Source organism: Punica granatum, chromosome 2, assembly GCF_007655135.1.
Source record: "Punica granatum isolate Tunisia-2019 chromosome 2, ASM765513v2, whole genome shotgun sequence".
Lineage (NCBI taxonomy): Eukaryota > Viridiplantae > Streptophyta > Magnoliopsida > Myrtales > Lythraceae > Punica > Punica granatum.
Window position 1 is genome coordinate 31,867,441 of NC_045128.1, and position 14,089 is coordinate 31,881,529.

A 14,089-nucleotide genomic window follows, 5' to 3' on the forward strand; every position below is an offset into this window, starting at 1 on the left:
ATCGCCTTCTAATTAGTAAGGCGCCCTTTCCTTTGGGAAAAAATGGAGACCTATATATCGAACCGAATTTACAATTTCCCCTTGAGGAAAAGAAGATGAAAATGAAGAATATAGGAAAAGAGCAGTAAAACATTAAGGCCCAATTATTCCGAGGAATTTGATTTGGTATAGATTCTTTTATTTGCCCGCCCCCTGCTTTTTTTTTTTTTGGTTGCATATTTGGCCAATTAAGTGACACGTCTGGTGAGGTGTGTGGGAGGCACTTCATATTATAGTTGGTGGGATTGATTTATTTTGGATGTCTTGATATTCTTTACTGCGTGCACATGTGAACATCATCGACTTGTCCCTCGCGAGCATGGCAGAAATAATATTTCCCCTCAAAGCTATTCGTCCTCATGCTGCATCTCTTTCCATTATGATATATGAAAACTAAGTCCAGAATGACCATGCATACTAATCATAATTCATATCATCAAGAAGAAAATTTATTTTATATTATCTATATAAATTTATTACCTTACGTCTAATGGTTATAATTTGTAAATATAGTTCCGAGGACTGGTAAAAATAGTTGATCTTATATAGTTCTGAATAATGAGAGAGTCATCTGATATTGGAGGGTTTGTAATAAAAGAATACTCATAATCCTCCTAAATCCCTCAAAATTGGAGGTTTAGAAAATTAGCTCCTGGGATGTTCGGGCCAAAACTCTCCTATTTTATGAAAAGGATTGCTCAAACAAGGAGTTTTGAAAGCTTCAGAACCCCTTCCCCTCCGAAAACCTCTACAAACCTCCAAAATCTTCAATTCAAACATAACATTAGTATTCGTTTGTTTCAATTTAATTGTAAGTGCTGAAAACACTACAAAAAAATTACCATTTACTGGTGACACCGTCACTGATTATCACCTCCACAGAGGAGATTGCCGACGAGCATAGAGAACGTTGGCGACCTCTTCTGTGGCGATGGTGACCGGGGATCAGGGCCACCACCGCCACAGAAGAGGTCGTCGGTGACCTCCTCTATGAAGTGGTGACCGGCAACAGCACCGCTAGTGCCTCCCGTGACCAGCATCCCTCCCTCTTCTCTCTCTCTCTCTCTAACATTATAGCAAAATCGAAAAAAATGGACCAAATTGAAAATGCAAAAAGTTTAGGAGTGTTGCTGCAAATATAAGAAAATTACCCATAGCTAACCGAATTAAGTAAAAAAAAATTATTTAGTTGATTCGGTCATCTTCCACAAGATGTCTTATTTGAGTTAATTTTTTTAAGCCAACTTGATTTGCATTTTATCGAATAAGCTGAACTCAATTAAGTGCTGAAAATTTAATTATAGCGCTCAATTTGTGTTATTAAACACATCTTAGTGCGGAAGATATGATTCAATGATTCTCATCATTCTTTATGCAAATGTCGGTCGATTTTCGGGAAATAAAATCATCCCGGACGAGGAATAAATATGGAAAGTTCGTCCGTAAGACAGGAAAAGGTGGAGAAAAAGTGAGCCAGCAATAACAGGAAAATTTGTGATTCAAAGGGATATGCTTAGAAGATCCTCAGTAATCCAGCTCCACTCCAGCGGCCAATCACAACTATATAAAAGGCTCTTCAACCTAATTAATAACACTAATCGAAACGTGTCATCCATCATTCTCCAAGATTTTACTTCACGTCGTTATTTTTACTTGAGGTGTGAGAGATCATGGTCATGGGACCTGGCAAAACCGGCATCGGTGGAGGCGAAGAAGAATGAGCTCTACATGCCAGTCGCAACAAGGCGGCTGGGTGACGACTGGCTTCTTGTTCGTACCAATCGGTCCGGGCCTCTCAGGGCGGCTGACTACTCCCCCAGATGCATGGACCTCTGACTGCCCCTTTGTGAACAGGATATATTGTTCGAGAATTGAACCCCAAGTCTGTAGTTCCATGAAGACGGTTCGGATTCGGGATTGCTCATCGAGCTTCTTGCCAGGGCAGACGGCTGGGGGCAGGGGAGTTTTAGTTTCACCAACCTGAGAGGGAAGGCAGGGCGGGCGCATTAGATATATGGGCAACTGCCTTGTCAGGGAGTGGGATTCGCAGGAGCAAGGGGCGAAGCAAGTGAAAGGGATCTTCAACCTCTACCGGACCTCGAGGTTACAATATTCCCCGAAGGGTTTCAAAATGAGGGTGATCTAAGGGTGATCTAACATTCCCAGGCTCCCTTTCGGGGGTGATCCGACAGTATCAGGGGTGTGTCTCCAAGAGACGCTAGAAGAGTATCATGCTTCCTGGCATAGATAATGTTTTGTGGTAATGTCATCGCCATGGGCTGCAATAACATTCAATGGATTTCGTGATAGCTGTGACTCATATAAAGACCGCTTTTGAAAATCAATCACGAGAAACTCGGTCATTCGAGATGACCATTACTCAAGCAATCCAATGTCGAAACCTCCTCTGAATAACAAGCTGGGATCAGTATCCGATGATCCAAACAGCCGGTGATCATCAAAGAATTAACAATCCAAATCTCCCTTACGTTATGCCGATAATGATTATGATCCTCCTCCAAAAATTTTCTTCGAATTCTAGTGAAATCCACAACATCTAACAGATACAAAACCGGTAATCCCATCCATTGATAATCATAGAATACCTTGAAGTCATCATGAGGCCGTAAATAAAAACTACGGATGAAAAGAATTTAGCCGACCGAGCTCTCCATCACAAAGAAAATCCAAAAATAGAACGAAAGAGCCTCTACTCCTATTGCCAATGAGTTCGAAAATTACACCATAAGGAAATCATCACAAGTAAAAGGACATTTCAACCCAGTATCTGAAACCCCCGCGCCTAGTAAAAGAAACCGAGAACTTTGCCTCCGACGTTCTTTCTCCGAGCCTCTTCATGGTCCATGATGCCAGCAGAGGTAGTCAGTACGATGTAACCGAACTGCAAAAATCAGGTACCATTTATAACCATTTAGTTCAAGAGCAAAAACATGAACAGATCAAATGCGAAAACACCAGCTTGATGATCTTGAAGCACACCTGTCTGGACGGAAGCAACCTAGCAGTCCATCCCTCAATCTCCTTGACACCTACATCGAAGCGAGGACTAATAACTCCACATTTGTTGAGCCTCCCGTTCAGCTCAACCACGATTTTCCCAGCCCTGTGATCGTCCACATACTCAAACTCGCCAATGTAACCTATCAAATGGTTCAGCAACCAAAAACATCATAAATCCAAGACTGGCAACAGGCGGAGCAGTGTCCTAATTCAAGAGAAAAGTTTCAAGAAAGCATACCGTGCTTCTGCATCACCAGAAGAAACTTGATAATCACCTTCGACGAAGGCCTGATCATGACCTGCCTCTTTCCCCTCTTCTCGGCGTTGTACATGCTCTTAAGAGCGTCATTCAGAACGCTAACCCTCACCATTTTATGCCACTACAACCAATGCAAGATCGAGTGAGTCACCTTCTTAGCTTAATCATGGCAAAGCCGACCGTCTAACACAATCAAACAGCAAAGACTTCCTCTAGATCAGCGCAAAGCAGACTGCTTGATGCAATTCGTCATGCCAAAACTTGCGTAAATGAAACAAATGCACATGCTCATGTCTATGAATTGACCAAGACAAACAGCGGCCATGGGATCAGGACCTAATAAATGGAGCTCATTCATTCAAGCAACGAATTACTGTTCTTCAGCTGCATAAGAGCTTTAACAAGATGTAAGAACTCGTGAGACGCATGGATTCGTACCAGAGGAGGCGCCGCCGGGGAAGAGAGCGCGCAGAGCGAAGCGACCGCCGACTGCTAGGGTTTTGGAGAAGAGGAAGAGAAAGAAACTCGCGCGGTGCCTAATATTCGGTCCAAGCACTGCCCGAAATGACATTACTGCCCTTGTTGAAGGCTCACTGTTTTTGGGCCAACAGAAGTCCATTGGAGCTCTTGGCCCATCCATTAGCCCGAGGAAAAACGTTTTCTGAAATACGGAAAAAAAAAAAAAAGGTAAAATGAAAAACATATTTTCTGTTGACATGAGAAATGGGAAATGAAAAATTGGAAAGATTTTCCACACGTTTACTGATCAGTTCTAGCAACGTGTTTCTAGAAAGGATCAATTGTGTATAAGCAAGAAGTAGTTAGGAATACAACTTCTCGAACACGATTTATTGGGTTTCGCCCGTCCAGCCACAATGCCATGTACCGTAATCCATATTTCCCCACAAACAATCAATGTTGACAAATGTGTTGAAGGACCAGCAAGTGATGAATATCTGCCTTAAGGTACTTGACCTATTCAAGTTAATATACTCCCCTCTATATATTATCGAAGTTGTTTACAAGCTATGCTAACAGTCGAGTTTATACATAGACTAAGAATGGGGGTTCACTGAAGTGCATTGCGCTTGTGCTCGATCCTGACGAATTAAAATACTTTGATCTTGAGTTCGATTCTCATCAATTTATTTTTCTCATTTTCCAATCGATATGGCTATCTATTGAATTTCCTTTGAGTGACCTCGTGCTAAGGCGCTCTCTTGGCTGCTATCAATACTGGGTCTGGCATGGTATGGGCACGCATACGGATGACCTTAACTCTTTAGCATATTGAATTTATATTAAATTTATACCGACTTGAGTTCATTTTCACTTAAAAGGTCAAGCTATTAAGCGGCAATACTCAAATCTCATATAAACCCATAATTTTCTTCTTCATTTTCTAATGTGGGATAATAATTCTCAACAATATTTATCCATTAAAAGAAAATAACAAAGAGGGCCCTAATAATTAGTGCATCGATCGGATGTATTACGTTACCCTCAGAAGCCTGCAACCGGCAAAATAACATACTTTTATTCTTGGAAGTGAGTCCCCAGATTTAATTAATTAAATTCCTTTATCTATTATAATGTGGAACCAGGAATAGTCAAAGCCACTATAATAACAAGGGCAAATCAGATTGATTGAATATAAATTAGATATTATAATATTTATCCAGGAATTAAAATATATACATGTTTCTTGCATATATTGATGGAATCACGGGACATATATATCTTAATTGCATGATAGCAAGAAGCCATTCAAAATAAAACACATCAAAGCTATACAACAATCTCTGTAAAACAATTTTGTCTGATATGAGCAATTATATATATATAATTATAATAATTATAATTTGCTGGCAAGACCGGACATATATCTCGTACGTACGACGGCATCTATTAATACAAACTAATACTATAATACATATATATATATATATATGCATGACTTGATATATAATTAATTAAATAATTAAGGATTAACGAAGGTCTAAGCTGCCCATGAAAATACAAGACCAAGGGGACAAACAGATGTTTTGACCTCCCAATTCTACAAATTTTTTATATAATTAAATATAAATGGACGACCTTGAAACATATCGTGTTTAATACCTTTAATTTTCCCTCTAAAACCTAACACATACTAAAACCCGAAAAGTGGGAAAAAGAAAATTGCAACTGCAGTTCTAGTGTGGATATAGGGATATTCTCACTTTACGATTTGCGATGAATAGATGTTCTTATATATGTATCAGCTAGGTACTTAGAGATTTGACTTGATTAATTCAACATGTTTTCACCAAATAGATGTGATCGTTCCATTTAATTAGTTCTAGAAGATGAAAACTTGAAATATGATTATGAACAAATATATTATTGCTATTGTTATTGTTATTATTATTTACCCATGCCGACTTCGGGAGTTTTTCTCTTAAATATAGATTGCCGATACATGACAAAAAGAGGGACACCAAAAAAAAAAAACTTAGTGGGTTGACTTCTAGTCCAGAGACAGTCAACGCTTGGATCGTCTCAGATCATCTTTAATTGCATATTTATAAACTCTCTGTTTTCAAAATTAAATAAGGAAAAAACCCCACCAGAGTCCAGAGACATAAATAACACATAATTCATCCCAGGGCATATATAACACATAATTCTCTTAGTTGCTTTCCCGGTGAAGCCTCCAATAAGTAAGAAATAAAATCCTATCCGAAGGAATGGAAAAGAAAAATTGAAATGCATGGTGGAAAATTTTGGTGATCTTAGATGTATATCACGTATGTATTATGTGTTATTCTATTAATAGGCCCGAATTGAGTGATCTAATAAAGTTAAAAACAATTGACCTTCTCGACATCTCAGTCAAATATTGGATTAATGTGCAAATACCAAAAAGGTAATTTGTAATTCTGGAGATTGTTGAATTTTATTTCAAAGATATGACCCGACATATGTATATCACATTATGTACTATGTGTTATCCTATTAATATGCCCGAATTGAGTGATCTAATAAAGTTAAGGACAATTGACCTTCTTAATATCTCGGTAAAATATGATATTAATGTGCAAATACCAAAATGGTAATTACTAATTTTACGATGGGCGGAATTAGAATTACATAAACCTCATGCACTAAAGTGCAATCTGAGGGGTTATGGTCCCCGAACCGTACGTTAAATAGAGTGATATACTGAGGTTCCATTACTCAGAGAATAGAACAGTCTACACTCTTAACGTACCGGCTTGGAAGACCACGAACCCGATACAATCTCACGCTCTGGATTCAGGTATGCTTCTGACTGATCAATTTCTCGACAGGTTCATCATGTGTGATCCTAGGGATTCAATAATTCAGTTCTAATAGGAAACAATCGATACTCGGTCATATTGATGATATCGTCATATATATTCGATGAGAAAGAGTTAATTTTCTTTTTCCATATAATGCTTGCGCTTGCTTGAGTAGTCTCACACAGACATTGTAACATGGACCGAAGAAATCCGATACTTACGGTGCGTTTGGTTTCAAAGTTAAAGTAACTTTGATTTTGATTGTGGAAAATGACAAATGTTGTGTAGTGTGTTGAGTTAAAGTTAAAATTAAAATTTTTGACTTGGGAAATGTGTATTTTTATTATGTAGTTGGTTGAGTTAAAATTAAAGTTAAAATTTTTATAATTTTAACCCTGAAAACAAGCGGGTCATTAAAATCTCAAATTGACCTGAAATTAACATACATATGCATGAAATCGTATATATTGTGTGTGTATGTGTGTGTGTGTGTGTATATATATATATATGTGAAGGATTCTTTTCTCTCTCGAAGCAACGACACGACCGAATAGGCTGGAAAGACTACTTTATCAAGCCAATTTTTTTATGCGGAGAGACAAGCAAGAAGAACTCAACGTGGGTCGAAGACAAAAAAAACATAGTGCTAATATATTCATATGGAACAACGTAAATTGTTTCAGGGATTCACCTCATCTTGCCCTTAAATAAGATCACAATTTTGATCTTATAAATGAATTAAATCTACATTTTAAAAAGTGTTACCCCTCAATGTACTAACTCAACTTGAATCTGGATTAGTCGGGATTCGTTAGACATCTGAATATTAAATAACACACATTAAATATATATATATATATATATATATATATATATTCCTATGGTATTATTCATTTATTTGTTTCGACCTTGTTTACGGACGTCTATATAGTTTAAAATATAGGATAATCAAATCAGCCTAACTCAAATTAACATATAGAGATTATAATTAGTACAATGTGTAACAGAAAATCGAAGCGTGTAACACAGCGCTTTGGTTAATGCAACCATCACTGATTTACGAGGCAAGGAGGACTCTCTAGATTGAATTGGGTAGCAAAAACTCAGAGAGTAGTCATATACGTATGCGCGCGCGCGCATACGACTTGATTTACAAGGCATCAATCTAAGTCATGATCAGGGCAGATTGATAACGTTAGTAATTCAACAGAATACCTGTCGAAACGGGTAAAATTGAAGAGTTTTGTACGAAAAGTATGGTCCATTTCGAGCCTCTATATTGATAATTGAAGTAAAGGATATCAATACAATGGATAACACCTAGTCTCACGAAAATGGATCAGGAGATTATTTTTGTAACACCCTGAATCTCGTATCAATAAAGTAAAGAATGATTGATACACTTGATAATCTTACAAACAAGCCCGAAATATTAATTATGCCAGTTAACAAACGCAATGCGGCCTACTATAAAAATTTTAAGGAAAAAAAGAAGGATAATATGGAGAATGATTTACCCTATTAGAGCTACGTCCGACTCATATCATGCATATGTATACATTTAGTTGAGTCTTACAAGTATTAGATTTTGACTCTGAATATATACTTCTCAATGGCAGGCATCTAATCTATAATATCTACATATATACACATATTAATGTATATGATCATTTGAGGACACATTGACGATATCTCTATGTATATACTATAAACGAATGATGTCAAATTAAAACGAAAGCGACATCAAACTGATCAATTGCTATAAAAAGGCTTTCAACTCAGCATAGTACTTAATTAATAGACGTAATTAATCAAATAAATTGAACTATATGTAAATATATTCTTTCTTATTATTAGCTTATTCTAGAGATATTCTTATATTACTTCTCTCATCATCTCTGACTCATCTAAACGTTCTTATTCCTATATGCCCTTATTTAATTTGCTTTCACTCATTTCTTTCGTTGATTGAAATTGGCATATTTAGCTCATCATCATCGTCCTCGTCGTCGATGATCAGCTCTATATATTGACCTTCCCCAAAGTTAATTGATCGAACCCTCTGAAAGGAAATGATCCATTGATGCCCTCAAACCCTATACACCCCCTATAAAACAGATCCCGGCTCTTCTGCTGATCGATATCTCATGTCAGAACCTTTGAGCAGCGAATTCGTTTGTCAGCCAAAGAGTTTGAGCCCGGTGAGGTGACTATAAGCTATATATGCACAAGATCCAGATCAAAGGTAGGTAAGCACTTCATTCCCATCCATCCACGAGCTTTGATATATATCTATGCTTGCCTTTATTTGATCCATCGCATGATTCCATTGCATTACACCAGGTTGTTTCCGAACTTAATACGAGAGACTCCTGAACTGAGGATGTGCTTTAGGTCCGCCGTCCAGCAAGATCGATCAAACTAATTAGCCAAGAATTCCAGCTGCATTAATATCGGGATAATAATGAGGAACTCGTTTCTTCCACCACTATCCCCTCAGGCTCTCAGCTTCGGTGAGTTATTGATCACCACTACCACAACTTATGACCAGCTTTCCCGATATCTCATTTCTCCCGGAAATCTCAATCCAGCTTGTATGATCAGTTTTTTATTTGATCTAACATGTGTGTACGTTTGTGAGTTCTATAGGGAATAACGAGTTCCGAATGCCAAGTATGGACATCTCTTCAATAGTGGACAACAAAATGTATGTGCACCAGCTTCTTCTTCTTCTTCTTCTTCTTCTTCTTCTTCTTCTTCTATAGCTAGCTCTAGCTAATTCTCGATTACGCCACAGTTATTCGTTAACTGACTAATATATTGTTTCATTTTTGCTAAAAAATGATGTTGATTATTATTTTGTTCAATTACTTTTTATTGATTTATTTATTTTGGAGGAGCAGAAATGGCCATTCGGACAGCCTCTGGAGCCTGCCCAGATTATTCAACGATGAGGAGATGAAAGGGGCAAACTTTGGTATTAATTATTTTCAGCCCATCGTGATCAGTCCCCCAACAGGTAATTTCTTTCCTTTAAATTCCTTTTGTTTTATTCCATCAACAAGTCAACAACTCCTTTACTACTTGAACAACGACCTTCATTATGAGTGTGCATACATATAATTCACATATACATTTTCATGACGGAGCTATTTTTACATAAAAAAAAAATCGATCTATACAATACGCTATAGCAATGTTGTGAATATATTAAATACTAGTGAGCTATATGGTTGGACCGCGGACGAAGATAGAAGAATATGTAAACTTCGGTTACAGTAGTTGTAAGCAAGCGAGCATTGCGTAATTCATTCACACATAATCGACAGGTTATAGAAACATATCATGTGACGGCGTCATTGGTTTCGAGCAGCAACAAGGGCAGAGCAAGAAGCATTTTCTTGGAACACCTCAAACGGTAACACACATGTTCATTCGTTCTCTCTTTTAACTGGAATTCAGTTGAGACAATAATAAACACCTCAAAAGTTTTATCTTTTTATCATTTTATATTTTATCTATCCTCCTTTCGGAATTTTTTTTCCACCTTTTCTTTTAAAATTAAACGGGCCAAGGCGCAATTGCATCATGGCCCACTGACTCAAGTATTGTATTGCATTTTCAGGCCCATATAAATGAGAGGAAGTGCCCGTTAGAAGCAAAAGAACACAAATCAGCCACAGCAGAAGAGAACAAAGCGCCGAGTGAGTGGAAGAACAATAAGAGGAAAAGGAGCTCATGTTCTTCGCGACAATTTCATCCTCAAGCCAAGAGGATTTCAATGGACCTCCGCGAGAACACTGTACGTCGAGATTTTTGTTTAAATTACCAGATTGGAGCTGTACCTAGTAAATCTAGATTCAACAAGATACTTCACATCTAAAGTGTATATATAATCACATGAGATGGATCCTGAATATCGTGGATGAGACCTATGAGATATCGAGATATTTTGGGCCTGATGAGACCTTGCTCTCCCAAATTTACGATCCAAGGCAGTTTGCCCGCATGACCAAACCGATCACGTTATATTAGATTACATTGGTCCTGTATGTATAGATTGAATTCCAGGGAGTGACGCAGGACTTTGATTTTACTTAACCTCGACATGGTTGATGGGTTAGTTGCAGGAAACAGTGCGGAGGAGCCAGAAGATAGGAGACAAGATCACAGCTCTACAAAAGTTGGTCTCTCCATATGGCAAGGTAAAATGGTAAAAAAAAAAAAATAATAATGAAGCAAAATCCAATATAATTTAGAATTTTTTTTTTTAATAAATAATTTGAAGGGGTTTTTCTACTATATTGATTTGTATGTAGACTGACACTGCATCAGTCCTCCAAGAAGCCTCTCTGTATATCAAGCTGCTCCAGGGGCAAATTCAGGTATTTAACATTTTAATAATAAACCAATAAAAACAAAAAAGAACCCTCCTCACTAATCCTTCCATTTCTAATTTCCGTTGCCAATTTTCAATGCAGCATCTATTTCAGATGCTGAGCAGCTCATACAGCAGTATCAGCCCACTTCAGCTACAGGTAAATTCTTTTTTCAAAATGGAAATTTTGGAAATTGCTTTATTGAAAACCAACTTAATTAGAAATTATTTTTTTTCTTAATTAATTTCATTGACAGGAAAACGGGAAGAAGCAGATTGACCTTAGAAGCAGAGGGCTTTGCTTGGTTCCTGTGTCATCTATCCAAGGAGTGACCAAGGAAACCAAAGTTGATAATCACTCCATTCATCACTATTCTCACTAAGCAGAAATTACCAGATAGGAGTATTTACTGGGAATTAGAAGAGCAGCTAAGAAATTAGAAGAGATTAGTCAATCGTGATATTCCCAAGCTTAGCATCCTGATGTATGATTAGAATAACCCAACATGAGTAACTTTTCCACATAATCCAGTTTGAAATCATTGGGAATACACGTACTGCTATCTCCTATTTCATCCCGTTTCAGCCTGTCTGTGTAAAGATTGTCATATTTCTTCACGCATACTTTGTGCACAAAGTAAGAGCGAGAGATTCAACTGATAAAATTCCCACCACCACAAACAATCGTCGAGGTAATACCATTACATGGCAATGAAAATATACCCGGAACATCCCATGTAGAGCAAATCACTTGTCCCGGAGTATTCTGGATGGAAGATAGAGACTTTATAGGCAGTAGATAGGGGACAAGCCAATACATCATACAAATGCAAAGTTCCATATCCCGGAAAGCTATGTCATATCGTAGCAGTATAGGACCGGAATACCACGGCAAACACTTAATAGCATAAGTGATAGAGAAATGTACATTCTAAGTGGAGCGGCTCCTTATAACGTCTAATCCCATCTCAGTAGGATCAGTTGCTTGCAACTCCACCTGAATACCATCCAACTCCCGCTTGAACCTGTCCTTGGAGCTTGCATAAATCATCTTGCTTCTCACCTTTGCAGTGTCAGGAGACCTTTGCGCAAAAAATTTAAGACTGAATGAGGAAAAAGAATTACAAGGAGTGCTAATAAATATGCCAGAGATAGTATCGTATTACCAAGCAATGAAAATGATCCTGCTCTTCTGGCAATTCTCCTCTGTCACGAAATCAAAGTCATAGACAGCATATCGGCACTCATCAGCAGGGAGGCTTGCAGCGAAGTCCTCGTAACTATTGGTGGGCTCCCCAACCTTTTCAACCACAACTTGCTTCTGCTTCTCCTCAATCTTAAAGACAATGAAGCGGTAAGTCCTCTTGGCCTTCAGCTCAAGGAACTTGAGCTTGCAGTCGTCGTGCACTGCCATACCCGAAGCCGCATTCGCCTACAACATTGCAAGGATTATCAAGCCACCTAACCTTAAGACATTAGGAACTATAGAAACACCACTAGCTAACTGCATCAGTGAATCAAAAGTTTCCCGAGATCGTTGCCCTCCAGGGCCTTAAGTTGGCTGAAGCAGAACATTTTCAATGATTTATTAACTCAAGCACGGGACAATAGCTCGGAGAAAAAGAGTTTCCTTGATAAATGGAAAATCCATTTCTTTAATCACAGAAACGAGGATGCGCTTCCTAGTTGCATCCCATTGCAAGGCTTTAAGCTCGGGAAGTGAAGACTGCTCGAAAGGGTCATATGCTGCACCGAAGATTCAACTCCGGTAATGCAAATAAACTGAAATGTCCATGAGATCCATTCGATAGATTTGACCATGGAATCAAAATCTTCATTTTTTACTCTAAAAAGTAAGAAGAACCCAATAAAGTTGCTGCACCGCTCATAGCGTTATATAGTATACGAGAACGAGACTAGCAACCGAAAAAATATAGCAGTATCGCGTTTCGCAGACGCCACATGCTGCACGGACAGAAACCTCATCTTATACATTTACGATCAACAGCCCACATCGGAAGAAATTGAAGTCGAATAAATCAACTGACAAACAATCGGATGCATCCATCGATTGAGTAGACTAGTCAAAAACTAGAAAATCCAATCGGAAACCAAATCCACCAGGGATTCCACGATACCTAACCAAAATCCGCCGGATAAATCTCATCGATCCGACACGAACAGACAGTACGCCACATGAACAACAAGCCGACAGAAGCAAAAACCGAATCAGAAGCAAATCGGAGAAAACCCTAAAGGTGACGGAACGGGAACAGGGGAGTGAGGTAGCCGACGGAGCAGTGAGCCGATTGAAGCGCTTACCATTTTGCCTGAGAAAGTATAGATGGAAAGGGAAGCGAGAAAAGGGGGGGCAGAGAAAATCTAGGGCTCGTCCGGTGAGGAAGCGGATGCTATAAATTATCAGACGACGATTTTACTATTTCTGATGGCTGATTTCATCTCGTACTCACAAATTATATATAAATTTTTCTTTTATCTTTCTTCATACCCCTTTTTTCTTACCTTGGATTTTTCTTTCCTTTTATTCAAAAAAATATAAATTATTGATTTGGTACAATGACACGAATTGTATATTCGGAACGCAATTTTCGAATTCGATTATTATGAGTGAAATTTTCATATCCATTTACGTAACTTTATTATTATCTACCTTATAATGAAACTGTGATATTATTAAAAATGTATGTGTCATTTGAATCGTGATGCGATTGCCGAACCAATCGCCAATCAGGGGAAAAAAATGATTATTCACACAATCTTCCCTTCTTTTTCTCCTTGCTTTATTTCGTGGACGGTTCGGTCGGAGCTTATTCATGGGGCACCGCCGTGCCTCGTTGTACGTTCAGCGGTGACTTTTCCTGTCGTGACGACCATGAGGATAAGCCTATGACACCGAGCCACGTGTATACTGTGTCAGTGCTTACGCCACGTCATGGCCTGTAGAGGTGGTCCACTTCCCCCATATGCGTCAGTTTAACGCAAAGGTAAAGCGCAACGTTTCATATTCCGGCCCAGCCCGCGAACCCTGCTGCTTACGAATTGGTTCTTTAGAACCACGTTATCGTT

At 38.4% G+C, this 14,089-nt stretch overlaps 3 protein-coding genes across 5 annotated transcripts; 1 reads left to right on the top strand and 2 right to left on the bottom strand.

The window, feature by feature from the left end:
* Window positions 1–2,602: 2,602 nt before the first annotated feature.
* On the bottom strand, window positions 2,603–3,888 carry LOC116193675 (40S ribosomal protein S15a-1). The gene is made up of 4 exons (XM_031522417.1): window positions 3,758–3,888; window positions 3,299–3,440; window positions 3,040–3,200; window positions 2,603–2,941 (listed from the first exon to the last, which is right to left on the bottom strand). The coding sequence occupies exons 2-4, from the start codon at window positions 3,429–3,431 to the stop codon at window positions 2,843–2,845; spliced, it is 393 nt and encodes a 130-aa protein (XP_031378277.1). The 5' UTR covers window positions 3,432–3,440; window positions 3,758–3,888; the 3' UTR covers window positions 2,603–2,842.
* A 4,677-nt stretch (window positions 3,889–8,565) lies between these two features.
* Window positions 8,566–11,706, top strand: LOC116194110 (transcription factor bHLH123-like). 3 transcript variants are annotated; one of them, XM_031522835.1, is made up of 10 exons: window positions 8,566–8,873; window positions 8,968–9,137; window positions 9,274–9,331; window positions 9,528–9,643; window positions 9,954–10,042; window positions 10,250–10,426; window positions 10,755–10,829; window positions 10,944–11,009; window positions 11,106–11,162; window positions 11,260–11,706. In XM_031522835.1, exons 2-10 carry the CDS (start codon window positions 9,089–9,091, stop codon window positions 11,383–11,385), a joined length of 813 nt encoding a protein of 270 aa, XP_031378695.1. In that variant the 5' UTR covers window positions 8,566–8,873; window positions 8,968–9,088; the 3' UTR covers window positions 11,386–11,706. The 3 variants fall into 3 exon arrangements, with proteins under 3 accessions (XP_031378695.1, XP_031378692.1, XP_031378693.1); XM_031522832.1 differs by having other exon boundaries at window positions 8,573–8,873; window positions 10,749–10,829; XM_031522833.1 differs by having other exon boundaries at window positions 8,573–8,869; window positions 10,749–10,829.
* LOC116194111 (actin-depolymerizing factor 2-like) lies at window positions 11,660–13,482 on the bottom strand. The gene is made up of 3 exons (XM_031522836.1): window positions 13,325–13,482; window positions 12,169–12,434; window positions 11,660–12,084 (listed from the first exon to the last, which is right to left on the bottom strand). The coding sequence occupies exons 1-3, from the start codon at window positions 13,325–13,327 to the stop codon at window positions 11,934–11,936; spliced, it is 420 nt and encodes a 139-aa protein (XP_031378696.1). The 5' UTR covers window positions 13,328–13,482; the 3' UTR covers window positions 11,660–11,933.
* Between the last annotated feature and the right edge of the window lie 607 nt (window positions 13,483–14,089).